This window comes from Jaculus jaculus, chromosome 9 (genome assembly GCF_020740685.1).
Source record: "Jaculus jaculus isolate mJacJac1 chromosome 9, mJacJac1.mat.Y.cur, whole genome shotgun sequence".
Classification (NCBI taxonomy): domain Eukaryota; kingdom Metazoa; phylum Chordata; class Mammalia; order Rodentia; family Dipodidae; genus Jaculus; species Jaculus jaculus.
The window spans coordinates 118,444,619-118,463,943 of record NC_059110.1 but is presented as its reverse complement, the minus strand read 5'-3'; the positions used below and the strand labels follow the sequence as shown (position 1 = coordinate 118,463,943).

The 19,325-nt window shown below is 52.1% G+C and overlaps 1 protein-coding gene across 4 annotated transcripts in view; it reads left to right on the top strand.

The window, feature by feature from the left end:
- Positions 1–19,325, top strand: part of Rptor (regulatory associated protein of MTOR complex 1) — a 351,571-nt gene that overhangs the window by 316,444 nt on the left and 15,802 nt on the right. For all 4 annotated transcript variants that reach the window (XM_045159731.1, XM_004655257.2, XR_006638996.1 and 1 more), the window contains exons 25-30: positions 3,312–3,417; positions 6,527–6,641; positions 7,691–7,815; positions 9,978–10,082; positions 14,887–14,993; positions 17,348–17,475. In XM_045159731.1, coding sequence (XP_045015666.1) covers positions 3,312–3,417; positions 6,527–6,641; positions 7,691–7,815; positions 9,978–10,082; positions 14,887–14,993; positions 17,348–17,475 — 686 coding nt within the window. The remainder of the gene's footprint in view (positions 1–3,311; positions 3,418–6,526; positions 6,642–7,690; positions 7,816–9,977; positions 10,083–14,886; positions 14,994–17,347; positions 17,476–19,325) is intronic.

Genomic DNA, 19,325 nt, shown 5'->3' with positions numbered 1-19,325 from the left:
CCCAGGTGGAGAGCCAGGGACTTGTTGAATGATAGAGAATAATGGTAGTGACATCCAGGTGAGAAAGAGGAACAAAGGACTTCTTAACTCCAGGTATCTCCAGCCCGTGGGCCTTATCCTGCCCAGGATAGTCATGAATGTGACTCGGCACAAAATCATAACCTTACTTAAAACACTAGGAGTCTTTTGGGCTGGTGAGATGGCTCAGCAGTTAAAGGCAACTGCTTACAAAAGTTTGCCAGCCCGGGTTCAATGCTGTATGCCCACATAAAGCCAGATGCATAAAGTGGCACATGCATTTAAAGTTCATTTGCAAAAGCGAGAAGCCTAGGCATGCCAATACTGTCTCTCTCTTTCTCACAAATAAATAATCTTTTTTTTTTTTTTTTTTTTTTTGAGGTAGGTTCTCACTGTAGCCTATACTGACCTGGAACTCACTCTGTAATCCCAGACTGGCCTCACACTCACAGTGATCACCTCTGCCTTCTGAGTGCTGAGATTAAACCTGTCTACCACACCTGGCTAAAAGATATTTATTTACTTACTTACTAACTTACAAGTAGAGAGGATGAGTGCATCAGAGCCTCCAGCTGCTGCAATGCACTCCAGATGCGTGCACCACTTTGTGTATCTGGCTTTATATAGGAACTGGAGAATCAAACTCTGATCGTTAGGCTCTGCAGGTGAGTGCCTTAGCCACTGAGTAACCTCTCTAGCCCTAAAATATTATTTTTTTCATTTATTTGAGAGAGAAAGATGCAAACAGAGTAAGGGGGCAGTGGGGCACCAGGGCCTACAGCCCCTGCAAACGAACTCTAGACGCATGTGCCACGTTGTGCATCTGGCTTATGTGGGTCCTAGGGAATCGATCCTGAGTCCTTTGGCTTTGCAGGCAAGTGCCTTAACTGCTAAACCCTGTCTCCAGACCTACAAAAAAATTTTTAATTAGGAGTTTTTATTTAATTTTTGCATGTAAATATGTGTGTGGAATATATGCATGTGTGTGTGCAGGTGCACATGTGTGCAGATGAAGACTTCCTGCCTTGCTCTGGACTTGCTTACAGAGGCAGGTCTCTCACTTGACCCTAGAGCTCACTGATTCCGCTGGTATTCACTAGCCAGCTTGCTGTGAGGGGTCTGTCTGCCTCCAAGCACTGTGGTGACAGGGAGCAGCCATGCCTGGCTGGCATTACGTGGACCCTGGGGGTCTTCACGCTTGTACAGCAGGCACTTTGTTCATGGAGCCATTTCCCAACCCTATCAGTATTCTTTTGTGGTGGTGACTTAATTGTGTGGTTCTCGAGTGAGAACTCTGTAGACAACAATATCATGTCGCAGTATCAAAAGATTAGACATGCCTGGCAGGTTACAGAGCACAAAAGAAACTTTATGGCCCGAGTTTGATTCCCCAGCACCCATATAAAGCCAGGTGCAACATGGTTCAAGCATCTGGAGCTTGTTTGCAGTGGCAAGAGACCCTGGTGTGCACACGCATGCACACACACATACACACACACAAATAAAGATTCACAGATACATACAAGACTCTGTGACATGCCCCCAACTACTGCTCCTGCAAGCCCTCTGAGGACCCTTCACTTCACCTCCTCTACCACAGCCCCAGGCTCGCCTTTGTGACCGGAAATGAACTGAGCTTCATTGGCTTTCAGCCGCCACAGCTCTGTGGGAGGCTTTGGAGCTGTAATTGGTTTTTGTCTGAGAAGCCAAGAGGTGCAGAGATCGGTGTGTCGTGATCCTAATCGTGTGACACTATTACGCCGCCCCCATCCCCAGGAGCTCTGCTCCCAGGAGGTGCCCGGAAGCTAGGCGTAGGCACTTGTTTACCAAAAGGCTTGTATTCTGACCAGAGACGAATGGAGGGAGAGGCGGTGAGATGAGGAGTTTGAGAAGCACAAGCAGAGTTAGCCCATCCATCTGGGCTCTCTGTCCTGAAGCTCACAATCACACACAGCCGCGCTGTGCCCAGGCCTTCTGCAGTGCCCTTCCTGACCTCCCTCTCTGCCTTCCCCTCTACTCACTAGCCTCCCTGTGTCCTGTGAGCCTAGTGGTGGGCATAGCTGACTGTCCCCAGGACAGACACAGGGTTGTTCCTAAAGGTTCCAGTGGTCGCCTCTCACAAGCATAAACGGTCTACAAGTGAATGCTTACTTCTTGGAGCTGGGCAGAAGGGAAAAGTTCTCCCTACTCTCACTGTGAGACAGACTCCAGAGCCTAGAAAACACTGTGCCATCGCCAGTGAAAGTGCAAGTGCCAGACTGTCTGACACCTGCCAGGCTTCTTATGTGCTGCCCCTCCCCAAGGCATGCTTCCTCTGAACTCGCTAAGTCAGTCGTCACCATCTTTGGTGGCAAAGTGCTGAGGCTGTCCACGGCCCACCCTGCACCTGAGCATAGGCTTGGAGCAGAGCTTCGGAGCGCTAGTTCAAGGCTGGAGTTGCACCTTCGGACTCCCTGCTCAGTGCACCTTTTAGGCCTCATCCGATTTACTCCAGAGAAGCCCAAGTTCCATTAGAGCACCTCGCCCTTCTTGAACAGGGTCCGGGCCCGTCAGAAAGTTTTTACTGCTGTATGCTGTTGGTCATTTGTCATTTCTCTTCGGATAAGCTTGGGATCGTCATGAGATAAGCCAGTGGTTAGAGAGCCACAGGCTACCCCATTTGCTGTAGTGGGGCTGTTTCTAAAGCAATGGCCACTCCCGGGGAGCTGTTTGACGGTCTCTTCCTTTGTGCCCAGGGGGTTGCCCTCCTTTTGGCTGCTGTTGGCTCTTTGCTAGCTATGTGTGTTTACGGCTTTGGAGAAGAAAAACCATAGCACGAAAGTACCAGGAAATGAACGTAGCCGTCTGTGAGCGCCGTCTGAAGGCACTGTGGGGTTTGCTGCCAGAGGTGTCCCATACCATGCACACCTGTCAGCCTCACTCACTGGTCACTCATTGGTGGATCACTGGACACCAGGCGGGCCCAGTGTGGACAGCACCCTGCAGGCTGGTGCCTGGAACTCATGGGCTGGCAACCAACTACCAGGGGGCTTCTTGTGGTGGCCAGGCTAGATGACCTAAACCTACATTATCCAGAAAATAATGGTTTCCTTTTTTCTGTTGTCTTTTTGAGGAAGGGTCTTGCTGTGTAGCCCGGCTGGCTTGGAACACTATGTAGACCAGGCTGGCATCAAACTTACTGATTCTTCTGCCTCTTCCTCCTAAGTATAGGGATGACAGGCTTACACACCACACCCAGCTCAAAAGCGGCTGCTTTCCAGTTGCTGAGCCAGTCATGTTTTCTGTCGTTTAAGATCCCTGAGGAGCACGACCTGGAGAGCCAGATCCGCAAGGAGCGTGAGTGGCGCTTCCTGAGGAACACGCGCGTCAGGAAGCAGGCGCAGCAGCTCATCCAGAAGGGTAAGCGCCAGTGACCACAGGGCCCTGCAGACCTCCTGTGGGTGTCCTTCCCCTGGGAGCAGACAACAGAAGCACACACTCTGGTTTTGTTCACCCGACCTCCACCCTATCCCTGAAACAACCATCAGCTCTACAGGCCCAAACTCTACCCGCCACTCACCAGAGCTCCTCCCACACTTGCCATCTTGCCATAATCTCTCCTTTGCATGTCTCGTTTGCTCGCAGCCTCGTGGTCAGGGTGTCACTGAGTGACGAGGGCACTAGTATGTCTGCATGAGAAAGTTCCTGAGAGCAGATCAGGCTGTGGGTGCCCTCAGGCACAGAGGCCATGCAAGGAGCAAGGAGGCCCAGGAGCAGTGGGAATGAGAACCAGGCTGCCTAGCCTGTTTCCTCTCAGACACTGTGCAGCCTGGCGCCCTCTACCAGCCCAGTCCCAGTTCTGATCACATGAGAGGTCTGTGGCCGTGGCAAACCTCCAGCCAGCAGCTAACCACTCTTACAGAGCTGCCCATGGCTGGGGGCCCTGAGGCTGCCCAGGCCACACATTCAGTCTTCTGGCCTTCCTTGCTATACCATTTATGGTTTTGACCATGCCTGTGTCCTCTGAAATGCAGGTGACTGGTTACTTGCTAATTTTTTTTAATTATTTATTTATTTATTTGAGAGCGACAGACACAGAGAGAAAGACAGATAGAGGGAGAGAGAATGGGTGTGCCAGGGCTTCCAGCCTCTGCAAACAAACTCCAGACGCGTGCGCCCCCTTGTGCATCTGGCTAACGTGGGACCTGGGGAACCGAGCCTCGAACCGGGGTCCTTAGGCTTCACAGGCAAGCGCTTAACTGCTAAGCCATCTCTCCAGCCCTGGTTACTTGTTAGTTTAAGATTATGCCCCACCCTAAGATAGACCCTGTCTCTCCTACCAAAGCAGAGGTCCTCACAGGCTTACACCCACCTCCCCCACTGTACCCTGGTACTTGAAGTGGTGACATAAGTAGTCACTGCTCTGCTGAACACTATTCCTGGCCGTTAACTTCTCTGACCTCCTTGTAGGTACTGGTGGCAGACTAGACTTCCAGCATTTAGCATCTTGGAATTCCATGTACACTGTCCCAGCAGCCATTGTTCTCTTGTGGAGAGAAGCCACAGCGCCCTGTCACAGGCCTCAGCCTTTCAGGCACTGAATGGGTCTGCAGAAGCCCAGACCTGCTGACAAGAAGGCTAGGGTAGGGAAGTCTCCAGAGACAGGTCTGGCCCACATAGTGAAAGGTGTTAGAACAACATAGCCCCAGCTACAGAGGCAACACTGGCTGGCATTTCAGGTCAGAACCAAACTTAGCATTCAAGAAACAAAAATGGGTTTTCTAGATAAAAGGCAAATTTCTTTATGGCCCTCAGTTAGGAATTTTATTCTCCAGTCTCTGTTACCAGAAGAAAGATGTTGTCAAATCCATACAAGAGAGTGCTGGAGATGTAGCTCAGTGGTGGAGCATCCGTGTAGCACGCTGAGGCTTGGGGTTCCAGCCCCAGCACAGCAACAGAGCAGAGCTAATGAGCCACTGGGAAGGTCGGCCGCTGAGATGGGGAGACGCAGGCAGGCTCAGCACTGAGCAGGATGTAGTCCCCGCCTCAAGTTATGCCAGACTTAGCATTAGGACTCAGGGCAAGTTTTTAATCTGTATTTGACATCCAGCAGTGTGCCAAGAATGTTGTGAACAATGGAAAGTAGGAAATGCTACCTGTAGATTGAACAGAATTAACTGGAAGTATGGCTAACCCGAGAAGCAAGAACTAGGGAAATTCATGATTTTCTCCAGGTTCCTGAGCCATCCACCGGCTTCTAAAACATTCCTGATGTGGCTGTCACTGTCACATATGACATCTGCGTATGTACAAAAATGCATTTGCTGACAGAGTGTCTACCCTCACCTATCAGTGCTCAGAATCACACCCATTATCTTGGTGTCCTCCAAAAAAACCTAAGCTAAGAATGAGAGTGCCTCCAGGCTAATGCTACGTGGCCGCCACTTCAAACCCCAGAGCCCCTTCTCTATTAGAGAAACCCCACCTCTCCCAAAGCTATTTTCTCTCCTTACTGTGGCCTCCTCTGGTGTTTGCTGTCTTTAGAAAAAGGAGCCAGCTGAGGGTTTACAGAGCAACCTGCTGGCCAAGCATAGCCGTGGGCTGTCTCAGACTGTAAGCACCAGGTGCTACTGGCCAAGAACCACCCGAACAGCACAGGGCACGAGCGAAAAGATGGAACCTGGCTCAGTTATTCAAGAATGGACCATGCCCACCATGTCCACCACTGCTATCAGGAACATTTGAGGATGCCCAGGTTCTCCAGGCCAGGCAAAAAGCAGGCCAAGCAGGTGTGCCAGGCCAGCAGGCTCTCCTCTGTCCACCCAAGAGCTATGCTGTCTGGTCCCAAAGCACCCACCCCGGTATGCCAGGCCAGCATTTGAAGCTGAAGCAGAGGCATTGTCTTCCCTCTTTGGGGCTACAGCTCAGAAGCTGCTGGGCAGCCATGAGTGCTTGAGCGCTTGGAGACCTCGCTGTGGCCAAAGCTCTGTTCCAACCCCAACTCGTCTCTAGCTGTTTATGTTACTTCTCCAGCAAGCTTTTGTGAGGCCAGATGGGTGTGTGTCCTCAGGCTGGTATAGAGCCTGGTGAGGAGACCCAGCCCCCTCTCCTCATCCATGGAATTTCCTTGCTAGCCACTTTCCGTACTAGATACCCCAAGCCTTCGGCTGGGCCTTGGAAAATGGTGGGCACATCTCCTATAAGTCAGAACCCTGCCAGGATCCATCCTGAAGTCCTCAACACTGTCTTCAAACTCCTTACCCAGTAAAGCTCCCCTGCTCTTGAGTACTGCTGTTTTCAGTGTACTGGGCAAGGTTAAAGGCTTGCTGAGATTCTCCCTGTGCCAGCACAGGGGAGGGTTCAAGCCCAGGCGCAGACTCCACAGTCAGTAACACACCATAGCCTGCATGGGCTCAAGGCCCCCTGCTTTCTCAGCGCGTACTCTTGCCCCTCCCTGTTTTGGACTTCGTAAGTGAGACGTCAGTACTGCTGTGGACAAGGCTACAACTCCAGCACTGTTTCTCTCCAGGCATTACCAGACTAGATGATCAAATATTCCTGAACAGGAACCCCGGCGTCCCCTCCGTGGTCAAGTTTCACCCATTTACTCCCTGTATAGCCGTGGCTGACAAGGACAGCATCTGGTAGGCCCTGCACCCTGGGAACTTTGTTACTGGTGACTCAGGACCCTGTGCTGGGAAGCCACGTCCCTTCTGCCCCTCTCATACCCCTTCCTCATGAAGACCCCTTCTCGCCTCCTCTGCCACCCCAGATGTGCCTGCCACAGGCCAGTCTCCAGTTCTGACTGCAGATATGTGATCGAGAGGTCAGGGTGTGGGGTGTTGCTCAGTGCCTGCAGAAGCATATGGGTGCAGAGCGTCGCCAACAAGATACCAGCTTCCCTGGCAGTGTTTGGGTTTGCTTCACTCCAGGTTTTGTCCTGATATGATGGGGAGGGCCCCCGTTTTACTTGGGGAGAGGTTTGTAGCTTAGGAAATGCCTGTGCTCTCCCATGTGTATTCCCCTCACTTTTTAAAGTGATAGTCAAATTCATGTTAACATGAAACTTAGAACCTTAATCACTTGCAGGCCAGCCCCCAACACACCTCCAGAATGTTCTTTCCTACCACACCAAAACAGTGCACCCGTTGACACTAGCCCCTCCCCATCTGAATGTGACACCTCCAGGGACTTCCTGTAGGTGGAGCTGTAGAGCACTTGTCCTGTGGCTGGATTCTCCCTGAGTATGATTGCCCTGAAGGTCTATGCTGTGATGCCAGTGCTTCCTCCTCTAGGGCTAGATAGTAGTCCACTGTATGGCCTTGCCACAGTGTGCTCATTCATTCGCTCTCCATCTCCCTTGGTCTGCTCCCACCCTTTGGCTGTGGAGAACAGGGTTGCTGTGAGCACAGGGCTATGAATGTCCTCTCAGGTCCCTGCTGTCATTTTGTTTTGGTAATGTGCCAGACATGGAATTGCTGGGTCCCAGTCTTTCCTCAGCAGCTGCACCATATTCATGTCCCATCAGCAGTGCACAGGGGCTCCAGGTCAGGCCCCCATACCCATGCCCATACTTGCCAGTTTCTGCTCTTGGGTTGCAGCTATCACATAGATGTAAGGCAGTACCCTTCTGGTGTGTGGGTTTGCATTCCCCAACACCTGGTCTGACTGTGACCTCTCTTGTTCCCTCAAGCTTTTGGGACTGGGAGAAAGGGGAGAAGCTGGACTACTTCCACAACGGTAACCCACGGTATACCAGGGTCACTGCCATGGAGTACCTGAATGGCCAGGACTGCTCCCTTCTGCTGACAGCCACAGGTGAGTAATGTGGCTGCCCAGACCCGGGAGCAGAGCAGCAGTAGGGCCACGTGAGGCCCAGGGCTCATCAGACTCATCTACCTTCCTGCAAAAGGCACCAATCCTGAGAGTAACTTCGTCCAGAAGCGGGAGGTTTGTGAGGGAAAGGACTCGGTAACAAAGGTCGGGTGACAGTGCCAGTTAAAGCTATAGGGTTCTTTTCTTACCTGGGCTTCCTGGCCCTTCCGTGATGGAGAAACACTGTTAGTCTGTGTCCTGCAAACTTCATGGGGCACTCAGGTGGGCCTCAGATGGCACAGGGAAGTAAGGAGGACATGGCAAGTCATGCCATGCGCCAGGGCCGGTGCAGCAGCAGTCTTGTGGCACCACCAGCTCCTCCGCTGGACTCGAGGAGGGAAGGACCCCAGGCTGCTTCGGCCCTTCCTTTGCAGGCCAGGCGCCTTCCTCCTGAGGGAACCAGTGCACAGTGTCAAAGCTGAGTGCTTGGTGTTTTACTTTTGCTCTGAAGTATCTCAGTTTCCGTTTCACAGTTACCCTGGGTCACATTGGCAGTGTTTCCCCCCTCCCTTTCTTTTCCATTTGTTTGTTTGTTTGTTTGTTTTTGAGACAAGGTCTCATATACTTCAGGCTTTCATCAGACTTGCTATGTGGATGGGGATTTTGAACTTCTGATCCTCCTGTCTCTACCTCCTGCATGCTGAGAGCACACGCACATACCACCATGCCCCATTGAAACATGTAGGACTTCATGTGTGCCAGGATTAACACGACCATCTGCACTCCATCTCCAGCCCCAATTTTGTTTTCAGTATTTAAAAGCGTGGTTCTTTTTTGAAATTGTAAGCATGAAGGAAACCTGTTCGTTCCTTAAGCCACATCCGGTGGGCGTCCCAGCTGGCAGCATGAAGGTAGTGGCAGAGGTAGAAGTAGCCACCGTTCCTTGTGCTGCATCCCAGCATGTAATGGAGAGAAAGACACCCGATATTCAGGACGCAGCAGTCTTTCTCGACTTCCTCCCTGTGGAAGGGACTACATGACTTCATGTCCCTGCTCTGTCCAGGCTTTTCCTGCCATAACGTACCTCACCTTGCCGCTCTCCCTGGAAATCATGAGCACTTGCCTGGCACAAACCCTGCTCTGGTTCCAGCCCAGCTCTGCAAGAGGCACAGGAGTAGCTGAAGTAAAATGCAGGCATAGCAGAACTGACGGCCTGCTGGTGAGAAGCCACTGTCAGTTAGAAAGGCGCTGCAAAGCTGAGGAGCCTCCGCCCACCACCCTGGCCCCTCGATCCTTTCCCCATTCTGGTTCTGGACTTGGCACCTGAGCCATTGAGGCCACTGAGTATTCCTGACAAAGCGTCCCATGTCATCTTCCAAACTGTCTATGGTCCCTATAACCAAAGTGACACCAAGGCAGCCACTTGTACCAAACATTGCCACCTTGGTAGTCCTTTGACCAGCCAGGGCATCAGGACTGACTGGAAGTGATCTATGCACACTGGGATCAGGGGCCTGCGAGGCACAGCCAAGGCCAAGAAGCCAGAGTGAGCACCAGAGGTGAAGGAAAAGATTGGAGAAGCTACAGATGGGCCTGAGCAGTGTCCAGGGGCTGTTAGCCTCACCTTAAGTCTCTAAAAAGCAGGGGAGAGAGGGTCCCACTTGCTTCTGCCTGCTGGGTCCCATGGGTGCCATTCCCTCTGGCATTGCCCAAGCTGATTTGACAGAGCACATGTGGACAAGGGTAAAGGCCCTGAAGAGTTGTCCTCTGGAGAGACTAGTTTTCACATGATGAGAAACTAGAATCAGTAGAGGAAAGAGCAGTAGAGGTGAGGTTAGGCTGTGTCTTCTCAGAGCTCTGACCTACCTCCTCCTACCACTAGCAGAACAGCTCAGTGCTGCTGGCTCAGGAAAGAAGGGAGCAGCCCAACCACCTCACATGAAGCCAGATGCAATCACAGTCTCATGCCCCTTTGCCACTGGCCTCCCTGACTGCCTGTATGGGACTTTATGGGCAGAGAAATGCAAATGGGCATCTAGACCTGGAGCAGTGTCTTGGAGGTGATGCTGCCAGGCAGGGTCCAAGCCGGGCCTCCTGAACAGGGTCTGAATGTAGATAGTCTGTCCTGGGGCATGGCATGTTCACATCCACCTCTCCTTCCCCAGATGATGGCGCCATCAGGGTCTGGAAGAACTTTGCTGATTTGGAAAAGAACCCAGAGATGGTGACGGCATGGCAGGGACTCTCAGACATGCTGCCAACAACACGAGGTGGGTCTGAGCTCCCATTTCAGAGGAAGATCAGAGCTTGTGGGAGGCATGTCCCTAGTGCCTCTGGGCTGTGTCAGCAACGTCTCCCACTTCCCAGTCAGCATTCCTGAGTTGCTGGCCCTGGGTCTCCTGACCCTGCCTCTGTCTCCTAGAGCAGCTTCCTGAGGGACAGCCCAGGCATGTGTTCCCTCATATGTGCATGGTTTACGTGTAGCCATGTTTGTAAATGTTATTTGGAGTGTACAGGTGATCTTCCAGTAGCATATCTATACTGTTGGGCTCCTCTAGGCATCTGGTTTGCAAATCCTGAGGTCCACAGGTGCCCCATGTACCAGCGAGGCCCTCTGTCAGCCTGTATGTAAGGAAGAAAGAGGTTATCTCTTTTGTCAGGGCACAGATCTGGACTTGTGTCCAGGACCTGTGTCCACCAGAGTCAAGCAGAGAGCAGGACTCTGGCTCAAGTGCTGCAGGTGTTCTGCACCCCACCAAGTGCCCTGCACCCCACGTGCCTGTAATGAAGCACCTGTAGGTGGGCTGGAGCCCACAGCTGTGACCTCCCATGCTTGGGTATTTGCCTGGCTGGAGTTCAGCGTCAGCTGTACACAGCACCATTCCTCCAAGCAGAATGTGGGGCCTCCCCAACCTGCCTGCAGAGATGCCCCCCAGGCTGGGAGAGATGGGGGACAGTCAGAGGGCCTCTTCGTGGCCCCCCAGGGGTCTGGAGGAGCTGCTGTGGTGGATTACTTCAAGATGAGGAAGGGCTGCAGAGTCCGCCACACCTCCTGCTGGCTTTGCTGTGGGTGAAGGCGGCTTCTGGTCGTCCTGGACGGCCCTGGGGAGCTGGAGCCGTTCCTTCCACCTGTGCAGGTGTGCACCAGTACAGGCTGGCCCAGAGGGGTCAGGGAGCCCTGACAGGACCCATCTCCCAACCCCTTTGCATCTCAGTGAGGTGACTGCCCCAGCCAGCAGCCCATGTGAAGGTCAGGTTAAGCTGAGGAAGGAGCTTGAAGGTCCCAGTACCAGACGTTGTAGATCTGTTTTCTGTTCAGAACCAAAGCCTGTGGAAGAAGCCCCTGCCACAGGGCAGGTGGTGGCTGTGTACCCCCTTCCTTCCTCACGGCCTCGCACAGTGACAGTGCTCATGTGTCCCAATCCTCGTCTAGGGGATGTGCTCCCTGGGAGGCTTCTGCATTCCGGGGTAACACAGATACCCGGGGAGCCAATCTGTGTCTAAAACTAAAATGTAACTCGGAAACTGCTTCTTCAGACATGCAGTAGAGAGAGTTCTGAAAGCTAAGCATGCTTGCATGCGTGATGTGAGTGGGGGTGGGGGTGGGGGATCTTTTAACTGATCAGACCAGAGAGATCAGTGCCTTAAAAGATGTCTGCTATGGACTGACTGTCCTCCGGGCTTGTATGGTGAAGCCCTAAGCCCACATGGTGGTGTTCAGAGGTAGGTTTAGTAGGTGACTAGGGCTAGATGAGGCCTTGAGTGCCCTGGGACTAGTAGCCCTGTTAGGGAGCACTCACTCTTTCCCACCTTCCATAAGCCAAGAAGAGGGTTCATTAGAGCCCAGCCTGCTGGCCTCCTGGTGTGGGGCACACAGCCTCCAGAATGGTCTAAGGAAAGGCAACACTTCTGTGGTGTGCACAATGGTGGCCTGAGCTAAGATGAGGGAGGAACACACAGACTAGAGGGCCTGCACACCATCCCTCGTCACACAAGCTCCCAGCGCTGCAGGAAGCACATGTCCATGTGCTGTCCTGGTGACTGCAGAGACAGCAGTCCCCTCAGGCCCACCTCTGCCATCTGCACATCAGCCCAGGTAGAAAAGCCCTGGCCTGGCCTGGCAATCTAAGCAGCACTGGGCTGCCAAGATACAGGTGAATGCTATTGCCTGCCTCAAGCCAGCAGTCCCCAGAAAGGCCCAAGGAACTGTCCACTGCAGCTGTCCCTCAATCACACTCCAAGAGACCCTCTGTCAGCATGGGCATGTTCCTCCTGCAGCTCCAAGGGCCCCACATACACACATGAACCAGCTCTTGAGCTTGTGTGACGAGGTATGAGGCTTCAACACCACGTTAACCCACTATGTGTGCAGTCAGCCTCCTCTGACCAACCTTCATCTGCTCCTCCAGAAGATGTCAGCATTGATGCTTTGTTGCCCCCCACCCCCACTATGCACTGGGATGTAGGGACTTGTGTTTTTTTAATATATTTTTATTCATTTATTTGAGGCAGGCAGATAGAATGGATGCACCAGGGCCTCTAACCACTGCAAACGAACTCCAGATGTATGCACCACTTTGTGCGTCTGGCCTTATGTGGGTACTGGGAAATCAAACCTGGGTCCTTTGGCTTTGCCAGCAAGCACCTTAACCGCTAAGCCATCTCTCCAGCCCAGGATTTGCTTTGCACTTTCCTCTGCTGGACAGACACCAGCACCATCCTGAGGGCTCTTCTGTCATGCTGTAACAGCTGAGTCAAGTTGTTCACTGGCTGGCCATCCAGCCACATCTGGATCTGGGTCCTCAGCCTCACAGAAGGTACCTTCAAGTACCACCTGCTTCATGGGTTTAGGCAGCCTTCACACAGAAGGGCAGGTGTGATCCTCCTTCCAGAGAGATCCAGGGGAGACAAGAGCTGCATCTCAGGGAAGGGCCTCTTCTGAGGCCCTTGGCTGGACAATGGCCCGCCCGGCTCCTTTCTTTTTAAAAAAATATTTTTATTTATGTATTTTTAAGAAAAAAGAGTATAGTCGCTGGGCATTGTGGCACACACCTTTAATCCCAGCACTTAGGAGGCAGAGGTAGGAGGATCACCGTGAGTTCGAAGATACCCTGAGAGTACATAGTTAATTCCAGGTCAGCCTGGGCTAGAGTGAGACCCTACCTCAAAAAAAAAAAAAAAAAAGAGAGAGAGTGAGTATAGGCATGCCAGGGCCTCTTGCCACTGTAAATGAACTCCAGATTCCTGAGCCAATTGTGCATCACGTTACATGGATACTGGAGAAGGGAACCGAAACTTGGTGGGATTTTCAAGAAAGGACCTCTAACCCCTGAGCAATCTCCCCAGCCCCCTTTTCTTTTATGTTTTTGCCCTTTTTTGTTCTTTTGTTGTAACTTAGTTTACAAAGTTAGAGAACAGCTAATATGATTATACAGTGGAACATCACGCAGACATTTGGGTGTATCAACCATAGATCTATTTGTGTCGATTCCATTGTATCCTCAGGATGGTCACCAAAAGCAGTTTGTTCGAAAATAAACGTTGTGCTGTTCAGTGTTCTTGATGTGTAGAAAGAACAGTATGTAGTTAACAGACACGCACACCAAAAACAGTTCAGAAGCTGCTAGGAAGGGCTCTTGCCCAGGGATTAACTCCAACTACTTAAAATTTTTTTTTAATTTTTATTTATTTATTTATTTGAGAGCAACAGACACAGAGAGAAAGATAGATAGAGGGAGAGAGAGAGAATGGGCGCGCCAGGGCTTCCAGCCTCCGCAAACGAACTCCAGACGCGTGTGCCCCCTTGTGCATCTGGCTAACGTGGGACCTGGGGAACCGAGCCTCGAACCGGGGTCCTTAGGCTTCACAGGCAAGCACTTAACCGCTAAGCCATGTCTCCAGCCCAACTCCAACTACTTTTACTGTATCCATATGGTATTTGGGGCAGGGGGCTGAGATATAGCTCAGAGGTAAAATACTTGCTTAGCATGTCCAAGACCTTGGGTTCTACCCTTGGCATTCCCCAAAGGGGTGAGGGGGGGGGGCATTGTTTTAAGGCAAGATGGAATCACTGGATCTAGGCAATGGGTATTATTTGTACTGTGTCCTTTCATGTATGTTTAAAATCTTTAGAAATAACCTAAATTAAAGCTTATTGGGCTGGAATATGGTTCTTTGACAGAGTGCATGCAACAAATGTACAAAGCCCTGGGTTCTACCTGCAGGTCACTATGGGAGAATATAAGGAACCGCCTGTCCCGTCCTAGGATAAAAAAGAAAAGAAAGGGCACCTGTTTTGTTTTGTTTTATTTCTTTTTTGGCTTTTCAAGGTAGGGTCTCACTCTAGCCCAGGCTTACCTGGAATTCACTATGTAGTCTCAGGGTGGCTTTGAACTCATGGTGATCCTCCTTCCTCAGCCTCCCAAGTGCTGGGATTAAAGGTGTGCGCCACCATGCCCGGCTGTTTTCTGTTTTTGGTTTTTTTTAGGACATTATCTATGTATATTGGCCAAGCCATTCTCTAACTCCTGGGCTCAAGTGGTCCTCCTGCCTCCACGACTCCATACCTAAGATGACAAGTGTACAGCCACTATGCCTGGTCAGGTGGTCCTTGTTTCACTGTGCCTGTATGCCGTCTTCCTCCACCCTTCCCAGAGTGCAGGTCACCCTCAGCCTGTATGGAACCCTTGGTTTTCCTAAGAGAAACTGGGTCCTAGTGTTCCAGTTTAGCCAGAGGAAGACTCATCTTCATGTCCTGGTACTATGAGGGCACCCAGACCTGCCAGTTGTGTACCAGCATTGTGAAGATGTGCACAGCGGAGTGTGTTCTCAGATCACACTGCCCCGTAGTGGATGTCTTGGGTACAAGATACCAGGGTTCTGGGGAAGCTCAGAACTCCAGTCTCAGAGGTACTGCACCAGTAGGGCTCAGGGCATACTGAGCCTCAGAGAGCCTTGGTCCAAGCTTACACAGAAGATGGGGACCCCTAGCTGGGTTAGAGGTGGCAAGTGTTCCTGGATGACTGACTACCTGGAGCCCACAGGTTGACGCCCGGCCCCATTGTGTCTCCCCAGGAGCGGGGATGGTGGTGGACTGGGAGCAGGAAACTGGACTCCTCATGTGCTCAGGGGATGTGCGGATCGTGCGGATCTGGGACACGGACCGTGAGACGAAGGTGCAGGTAACCATGCTGGGCCCTACAAGCTTCTGCGTGGTTCTGTGCTCCTCACCCCAGGCTCGGCAGCCTCCTGCTCCACAAAACAGGTCATCCTCACCAGAGAACAGGACCAGTGTGCTGCTGCCTCAGTGCTGTGTGAGGAGACACATGGAGGGAAGGTGCCTGGCTGTCTTGGGGTGCATGTTAATCACAGCACTTTGATCTGCTTCATGGCACCATTAAGCCTGTGCTAATCCCAGTTATTTTGAAATATTGTTTTCTCTGTACTAATTAGAGAATATCAGAAGTCAGCAGGGTGAAATATTTTAACTTAGAATGGTTAATTATTTGACCATGTGGCTTTTTTTCCTCCTCTAGTCAATGCTGGGAATGGAACCCAGAGCTTCCTGCATGCTGAGCACGTGCTCTGTCACTGAGCCATCTCCCCAGTCCTTAATGCATCTTTTATTTTGTGATTTCTTTTGCTTAGTTTTGGGGGACAGAGTCTCACTAAATAGACTGTACTGGCCTTGTATTTTCTGGGGCTTTTTTAGTGTTTTGTTTTGTTTTGTTTTGGCTTGTTCATATGGGTGTATGTGTCCATGCGCTATCCCATGTCCTCATCTGTGGCAATGTGCGCTCGCCAGAACAGAACATGGGATGGGGCTGGGAGGTGGCTTAGTGGTTAAGGTGCTTGCCTTGAAGCCTAAGGACCCATGTTTGACTCTCCAGGTCCCATGTAAGCCAGACGCACAGTGATGCAAGTGTGCAAGGTTGTATATGCACACAAGGAGGCACACATGTCTGGAGTTCAGTTGCAGTGGCTGGAGGCCCTTGTATGCCAATTCTCTCTCCCTCCCCCGCCCCACACCAGTCTCTTGGGCTTTCCTCAAAAAAAAAAAAGAAAAGAAAAGAAAAGAAAAGAAAAGAAAAGATAGGTTATCCCACTACATCACTCTTCTGAGACTTACTGATCCACAAGCTTGCCATTTTGTGAGCTGGGGAAATTCTCAAGTCTCTGCTTCCCTGCAGGACTGGAGTTACAGACACACATGGGCACAGCCAGCTGTGTATTTTTAGTTTGAATAAAGTGCACTGGTTTGCCTGTGACACCTGGGAAAACCATAGACGGCCACGTCGGCTGCCCTGCCAGAGAGCCCTGGGAGCATGTGTGGGCACCCTGCAAGCCTTTGGGGCCTTGGCAGGACCATAGATAACTACAGGGACAGTGCCCGAGGGTCGTTAGTTCAGAGACATGTCCTGAATCCCCAGAGTTGCAGAGCAGAGACTGACCCTGACTGTCATCCCCTGCCTGCCCCGCCCTTGGCCGAGGCCCAGGCTGCTTGTTGGTGAGGAGGCAGCTCTGCAGTGCTAAGATGGTACAGGAAGGAGGCCTGACCAGAGCTGGCAAGAACGAGGCTTAATCAGCCACCCTGTTAAAAGCCACAGGTTTCCTCAGAGTCCCACATCTGCTGTGTGAGGGGCTACAGCCTAAGGTCACTCCCTCTGAAATACCCACAGGCAGCCTTCCCTTGCCTATCTTCAAGTCCTGCCTGAGATACCACCAAACAACTTCTATTAGACTCTTGAGGTTCTCAGACCTGTTAGGAAATAGGGCCCGAAGGGGTTACTATTCCTGAGAGGTTGGTGTGGACACCCCGAAACTCAGGGATCAGTTTCTTTGTGCTGTAATGGCAGCTTCCAAAAGCAGTATTACCCACCCATAGGCTCATCCCTGCAGCCTGGACGCCTGTTTGCACAGAGGTGCACTTGGACATGTTGGGTGCTTTGTTGCATCAGGGTACTAGGGACACTGAGGGGCAGCTTTTCAAAGGCCCTGACTGTCCATAGTCGCAGCTGTATCTCCATGCCCGTAGATTTCCTTGTAAGCATCCTCTACCTGATGGGGAAGGCGTTTTCCCTCCTGAGGCCCATTTCTGTCACCCGCTCCCTCCTGCAGGCATCCGCCACCCTGCCTGCCCTTTTACAGCATTTATGGCCACCTAGGGGAAGCAGAGGAGCCACTCCTCCTCTCTTCCGTTGACTAATTAAGGGTCTGAGGAGGGAGCTAATAAGACTTCCTCCTTGCCAAAATGTGCTTCGTCTTCCTTTTCAGGGAAGAGGGAGATGTTGTTGGAACGTGTAATTGGCATTGAGAGCCAAGAATCCCCAGAGGTGCCTGCAGGCTGTGCCCAAGCACAAGACAGATGCTCTTGCAGACTGGGGCTGGCCTGAGGCCCTCCCAACTGTCAGGCTTGTGACAGCCTTGCGGTGGAGACCAAGGCAGTGGCTCCTCAGCCTGGGAGAAATGGATGTATCCACAGTGGGTGCTGTGACCAGCTGGAAGCCCCTTCTCACCATGCTCTTTTTGGGCCTAGGACATTCCTACGGGCGCTGATAGCTGCGTGACTAGTCTGTCCTGTGACTCCCACCGCTCACTCATTGTGGCTGGCCTGGGTGATGGCTCCATCCGTGTCTACGACAGGAGGATGGCACTCAGTGAATGGTAACCCACCCACCTTTTTCTCCCCTAGGGCTGCTCTGGCTCTTTCCAAATAGTAGGGGGCACCTTGCTGCCAGTGAAGGGTCCAGATTTCTCCATAGTAGAACATTGATGCCAGCTTGAAGGCTCCATCTGGGAATGACCCACTCAGGCCCATCCCCATGGCACATGGAGAATACAAGAGGCAGACTTGCTGGCTTATGACAAGACCTGGGTCTAGCAGTGTGGAGGTCCTGGTAAAGAAGCCCCCTGCCTTTTCCACTCACCTGCACACCAAGAACGCTAACCTGCTACCTCCTGGGTAGCATGTGTTAATACCTTACAAGCCTGAGAGCATGTGTGGGCATCCTGGGAGTGTGTGTGGGCATCCTGGAGACATGTGTGGGCATCCTGGGGACATGTATGGGTGCCTTGAGAGCCTGGGAGCATTGTGGGCATCCTGGGGCCGTGTGTGGGCATCCTGGGGACGTGTATGGGTGCCCTGAGAGCCTAGGAGCATGTGTGGGCATCCTGGGGACATGTATGGGTGCCTTGAGAGCCTGGGAGCATTGTGGGCATCCTGGGGCCGTGTGTGGGCATCCTGGGGACGTGTATGGGTGCCCTGAGAGCCTGAGAGCATGTGTGGGCCTCCTGGGGGCATGTGTGGGCACCCTGAGAGCCTGGGAGCATTGTGGGCATCCTAGGGACATGTGGGCATCCTGGGGATGTGTGTGGGCATCCTAGGGACATGTGTGGGCGCTCTAAGAGCCTGGGAGCATTGTGGGCATCCTGGGGTCATTTGTGGGTACCCTGAGAGTCTAGGAATATGTGTGGGCATCCTGGGAGCATGTGTGGCCACTCTGAAAACCTGGGAATGTGTGTGGGCATCCTGGGAGCATTGTGGGCACCTTGAAAGGCTGGGAACTTGTATGGGCATCTCAGAGACATGTGTGGGCACCCCGAGAGCCTTGGAACATGTACGGGCATCTTGGGAGTGTGTGTGGGCATAGCAGGGCACTGGTAAACCTTGACTGTCATTGCTCTGGACAGTGCTCACTCAGCAGGGGAGGGACTACCAAACACCCAGTGGTTAGGTGTCACCCATTACCTTCTTGACTGCACTGAGGCCCATGTACCCATGGGAGATAAGAGAGCTGCCAGTGGCTTGGGTTTAGGAATTCCCAGAAGCATGCCTATGAGACGGCCTGTCTCTTAAGTCCCTTCCATGTCCTGGAAAACAGGCCTGGCACAGACAGTAGACATTGGCCACCATAGCTGCTGGTGCCTCAGGAGACAGGAGCACTGGACAGAATTCAGCAGAGCCTCAGCTTAGGCATTGGGTGCATGCCAACTCCTGAGGACAGGAAGGGACTCTGGACCTGAGGCTTGGGTAACGGGGTGGCTGCAGGCCCCTGGCCATCCTGTCAGAAAGCAGGTTTGGTCACATGTCCCCATTCATTGAAGAAGCAAAAGCAGCCCTCATGGGACAGGACAGGGTTCTTGGGGATTGATGAAAATGTTCTACAATTGGACTGTGGGGAGGGTCACCCTCCTGAATGCACCGAGTCCTGCTGAGCTGCACTCCTGAACAGTATTAGGGGGTTCGGTTTTTTTGTTGCTGTTTGTTTCTTGTTTTTGGCTTAGGGATAGGTTTTGTTTTTTGTTTTGTTTTGTTTTGTTTTGTTTTGGACAAGGTTTCACTCTTAAGTTGATTTGAAACTCACTCTGTAGCCCAGGTTGACCTCAAATTTGTAGTAGTCCTCCTGCCTCAGCCTTCCCAGCGCTGAGGTTACAGGCATACAGTGCCATACCCAGCTGTAGGGTAGGTTTTATCAGAGATTTCCTTCCTGTTAATCAAACTTATGCATCTATTC